We start from the raw sequence: 5371 nt of genomic DNA, 5'->3' as shown, positions 1-5371 counted from the left end.
GGATACTCTCTCCTGTTCAGGTGTACATACACTCCAGCACCACGTGCGTTCTCTTTTTCAGGTTTCACCGACTCCTGCGCTAAGCACACTCTCTTCTCTCAAGGCTAGGTACACTTTAACAGTAAGCACGTTCTCTTCTTCACGTCAGCTGTACGTACACTATAACACTAAGCACGTGTTCCCCTTCGCTTCAGGTATACATACACTCCAGCACCGAGCACATTCTCTCCTTCTCGTCAGGTGTCTATAAACTCCAGCACTAAGCACGTCTTCTCCTTCTCTTCGGCCGTCCCTGCACTCCAAGGGTAAGCTCGCTCTCTCCTTCCGTTACTATTCTTCGGACTGGAAAGTCACGGAAGAGGGCTGACGGCGCTGCCAGTTTGTGTCTTCTAGCCAGGCTTGTAAACGACCTTTCTTCTTGAAGACCGAGGAAACACCATGAAAAGTGTAGGTTTGCTTCTTCTAGTCTGGTGAATAAACATAAGTGGTACACATGCTTCAAATCTTTCTTCCGTCTTCGAGACAGCTTTTCTTTATTGAGATATGAGCTAACGACTACCAACTGATTTCTTTCTCCCGCATGTTTGCTCGAAACATCGTCGCCTTGCATGTTGATAGAAAACAGCATTCCACGGGGAGGCTCAAGAGAGGCGAAAACTTGCATTGAAGGAAAGTGGAGCGAAGTCTCAATCATTGGTCCATCCCAGTGTATTCGTTCTCGCTCTTTTATATCACTCCGTACATACACCCCGAAAGTCGATGATGCTTTTTAAAGGTATTCTTTGAACCCGCGTTGTTTCTAGAAAGAAGAAGTACAGAGAGAAGTCAACTGAATACCTCCGGGTTCTTCGTCCGACGTGAGATCATGCAATAGCACGCCTATATGTTTAGGTATCTTTGTAGAAGGAGTTTGAGACGCATGCGGGTATGCTTGCATGGCTAGAGGAACATGTTGCTTCTTCTCAGAATTTTCCGCTGTGCTAAGATATCATTCCCCATCGAAGAGGGTGAAGATTCCGAACTTCCTTGCTCCCAGACTGAGATGAAGGCGCGAATACAAAGAGTCTATACAAAGCTCAAAGTAGCTCATACGCAAGGGTGCCGTAAGAGTCAGTACCTATATGTATGAGTGCATGTATATTGGTAGACCGGCAGGTGGTAGAGGGTCACTTGGATAGATGAGATCTGGAGAGGCTCCTCTGTATGCAGTGCAACTTGACTAGGAGTCAGTTTCTGACGTGGCTATCTACTCATACACCTCGCGAAGATGCATATAGATATACATGAAATGTATGTACATGCGTATGCGTATGCGTGGCCATCGAGATAGAGATATGTGCATAAGCAGGTGTGTGCATTCTAAGCTAATTAGGAAATTCTTAATCAATTAAGGTGGAACTGTCCCGATCCTTTTCCGCTCCACCTGAGAGCCGTTTTTTTTTGTCTTCTTTCCACCAATTCAGAGGATCCTATTAGAATTGTCTTCCTCCTCTTGCTTGATGAGAGAAGAAGAGAACAAGGTAGAAGAGGAGAAGAAAGAATGCCTCCCTACATCAAAGGCACATACACTCCAGCTACTCAACCCTAAACAAGTCAAGAGATACGCAAGTAGTAGCTTGCTGATCTGCCGCTCGTTTTTTCTATCTTCTCTTTCGACTGCGCTTTCCCTCGTCTCTACTCCTCGCCTCTATTCTTCTCCTTCTCCGCAAGGTCACATACCCATCCGTCTTCTTTTTTCCCTTTCCTACTCTTTCGTGGTCTCCCTCTTCTTTCTGTCTCCCTCTCTTCCAGCCCCGTCTTGGCAAACTTTCTAAGAGAGAAGAAGATGAACAGAGACACTACTTAGGGTCACAGGAGACTCGCTAGCGCACCTTCTCCAAGGTGTGTAGAAGATAGTAGAGGAGGGCCGCTATCTCTATATTTGTTCGTGTGTTTGTACAGGAAGAAGCGACTCCAGGCAGATCATCGAGCGCGAGAGCGAGCCAGGACGATGGATGATGATCTGTACTGTCTTTCTCTTGTTTTCTTTCCTTTCCTCTTCTTTTTTCTCATCTTTCTTTTTCTTTCTTCTCCTCATTCTTAAGTTTCTCGTTTCCCTTCCTCCTCTCTTCCCGTTTTATCTTTTTCCCGCGTTGATCAGAGGTTTTCTTTCGAGACTTTTTTCTCGTTTCTGCATGCGGTTGCTAGGGCTTGCTTGTTTCTTTCTTTTCTTTCTGAAATCTTCTCCTGCTGAGAAAAAAGTTCTGATGCTTCTCTTTTCATTTTCTTCTTCTTTCCTTTTCTCCTTCTTTTGCTCTTTTTCTTTGGATTGTCCGCTTTGGGGAGGTGACGAGTCAGGTTCTCTTCTTTCCTTTTCCTGATGAATGGGATTCTTGAGACGGAGAAACCTCATTGTCGAGGAATTAGAAGGAAGAGAAAAGAATGAATTAATGGAATAGAAAGATCGGTGGCAGTACATCAATAGACACCGTTGATCACTCGATCTCTTTCTCTCCTTTTTCTTCCCAAGCTTCGTTCTTTGAAGGAAGAGAAAAGAAGGAAGATGTGTTGCTTTTCGTTTTCCCCTTCTAGTGAAAGTCTTTTCTTTGATCTCCATCCTTCCTTCTTCTTCTTTCGTTGTTCTTTCTCTTCTTACTCCACACTACGACGCTTCTGGGAAGGGAGATAGATAGAGGCTGTCTTTCTTCCAGGTGCCTTTTAAGAGATCGACTTTCATGTTCTTTTCTTCTACTGCTCTCTGTGTGCATGGGTCCTTTTTCTTTCTAGTGAAGGCAGACGAAGAGAAAGGGTGAAGGAAAAGAACTCTCGACATTTTTCAGAAGGAGATAGAGAGAGAGAGGAAGAAGGAGGCTGCTGTAGATGGAAAGAAGAGTATTTCTGTTCGTTTCTTCGTTTCTTTTCAAAGAAAGAGAGATAAAGATGAAGATGAAGAAGAAAACTCACTCTCACTGTTGACTTCGTGAAAAGAGAGAAGAAAACAAGAGAGGAACTTTTCGTCTTTTATTTCAACTATGATTAAACCTCAATGAACCTTATCACGATGTAAACACTTTTTCCCGAGTCGCTTCCTCCTCCTTCTTCTTCTTCTTCTTCCAACGTTTTGTTCTTCTTCTTCTTCTTTTTCTTGTCTCTCTATCAAGTCGATCTACTCAGAGAGAAGGTGTAGAGGCACATTGCCTTTCTCGTCAAGTCCATTCCTTCGCCTCCTCATCTTTCCTCTAGATTTCTCACATTAGAGAGGAAGTGCTGCAATCTACGCCAAGACTTTTTTCTTTCTCTTCTAACTCCTCACCCTTTCTTTCTTCTTTCTTGGCTATCTCACATCCCTGTCATCGATACGACGCTTCTTTTCTTCTTGTTTCCTTCCCCCTTCTTCTCTTCGTATCTTTCCTAACATACCACTTTCATCTCTTTTCTTGCTTTCTTCTTTCTGTCCTTCTCTCTTGATCTCTCTTTCCCTTCCTTTCCGTCAAGATGTCTTTCGCTAGGCCTCCGATTCTAGACACGGATGCGTGTCTAGAATTTGTCAACTCGCTAGAATATGGAAAAGAACACGGACCTTTGAAGAATCTCGAGGAATGTGGCAAGGCTGAAGCTGTCTGGTCTTGTCTCCATGAAATCTATCCATCTTGGTTTGACGAGTCTCTTCATCCTTCGAATTTCGCTACTCCTGAGGTGAGTTTCTTACCTACTTCGTGACTGACTGGGGATAATGAAGAAGAACATTTAGACCCGATCTCTTTTCTCTTCATATTCATACGTTCTCTCTTCCTTCCTCTCTTGGGTACGTGCTTTCTCTAGAGTCTTTCTGCAAAAGAGCACGTGTATGGCGTTTCTATGATAAGAAGATAGAAAGAGAAATACATCCACAGAGGATGAGGAGAGAAAGGGCTGTTCTATGTCGAGGAAAGCGCGAGCCGAAAGGATGAAGGGTTCTTTCAAAAAGAAGATCAAGATGAAAAAGAAGTTTTCATTCATAGGCACACAAACGCCTCTGCTGTTCTGTTGATTCGTGGACACCGTCTCAGTTCTCGGGGTGTACATACACTTGTACGAAGTCGCCATCGTACATATATGTGTATGAATACATACATATGAACATACGCGTCTGAATCTGTATGTATATATCAGAGTGTAGTGTGAATACCTATATACACGTGATTAGGTGTATGTGTGAACATATGAGTCTACCTATCGCTCGTATCCTCTCCGTTCTTTCTCGCCATCACTACTACTACTAGTAGTACTGACAATAATACTACTAATAGTGAGAATCTCCCTTCTACCATCCACCCGTTCATCTTCCTCTCAAAGATCCGGAAGCCCAACGTTTGTCTCGTTGTTTCTCTTCTTGTATCTGTCTTTTCTGTCTTCGTACGATAGGAAGCTCTATCTCAGATATTGTATTACTTGGATGAATTCCATGAGAATAAGTATGCGGCAGATTTCAAAGTGATCACGGACAACATTAACCACTTCCTTAGCGGAGATCCTTCCCTTGTAAGTTCTCTCGCTCTCTCTCATGAAGGATAAAAAGAAGGAAGAAACTAGGGACAACAAATCTGCGGCTACCACTGTCTTCTTGTCTCCTTCGTTTCTTCTTCGTCTTTGAATTGCCACGCATGTGTCTCCATATGTATATTTGTCTCTGTCTTTATTGGTATATATATATGCAGATATACAAAGATATATATATATATATATATATACGTCTGTACATGTGTGGGTGGACATAGACTGTGGATGTGTGTGTCATGGCATAAACACATGCCTTATATATATATATATGTACGCTGTACATAGATGGCTGTAGAGTCTCAGTTCAACTCTTGTGTCTATTCTATCATATGTATATCTATATCTCTATGTGTATCTCTCTGTGAGGAGAGATAGTTTTGTCTAGAGCTTGCCGTTTATACTGAACAGGTTTGGAGAGCGAGAACTCAGCTTTCACAACTTCTCATTTTCTCTGCTCGCGATAGCAGCCCTTCTATCCATCTTTAATCTATCTATCTATCTATCCTAAATCTATCTTTAATCTATCTATCTATCTACATGAGGAGCATGGTCGTCTTATTTGGCAATCTACTGCATGCAGATCTTGAAGACTTACGAGTTTTTGCTGCTGGCGACGATCCATGGAGAGGGTCAGCAAATCATTGCGAAGATTATGGAGATGTCACAATCCACACAGACACTCATACAAACGATTCTACAGGAACATGCAGATATCAATGAGGTATGCTTTTTCACTCTGTATTTCGCTCTCTTTCTCGTTATCTCTCCTCGCGTTCGCGTTGAAAAGACTCAGGACATCTGCCTACTTACTTCCCTTGTCAGAGTCTCTTTTTTCTGCAAGTGCATCTCTATG

The 5371-nt window shown here is 42.8% G+C and overlaps 1 protein-coding gene across 1 annotated transcript in view; it reads left to right on the top strand.

Moving 5' to 3' along the window:
• Positions 1 to 2037: 2037 nt before the first annotated feature.
• CSUI_006639 (hook protein) overlaps positions 2038 to 5371 on the top strand; it is a gene marked incomplete at its 3' end in the record, with an annotated part of 12115 nt that continues 8781 nt past the window's right edge. The window contains exons 1-3 of the mRNA XM_068066793.1: positions 2038 to 3675; positions 4384 to 4500; positions 5099 to 5239. Coding sequence (XP_067921230.1) covers positions 3475 to 3675; positions 4384 to 4500; positions 5099 to 5239 — 459 coding nt within the window. The remainder of the gene's footprint in view (positions 3676 to 4383; positions 4501 to 5098; positions 5240 to 5371) is intronic.

The sequence above is a fragment of the Cystoisospora suis genome (genome assembly GCF_002600585.1).
Source record: "Cystoisospora suis strain Wien I chromosome Unknown contig_3380, whole genome shotgun sequence".
NCBI lineage: Eukaryota > Apicomplexa > Conoidasida > Eucoccidiorida > Sarcocystidae > Cystoisospora > Cystoisospora suis.
The sequence above is the reverse complement of the archived record's forward strand: the minus strand, read 5'-3'. Positions and strand labels throughout refer to the sequence as shown.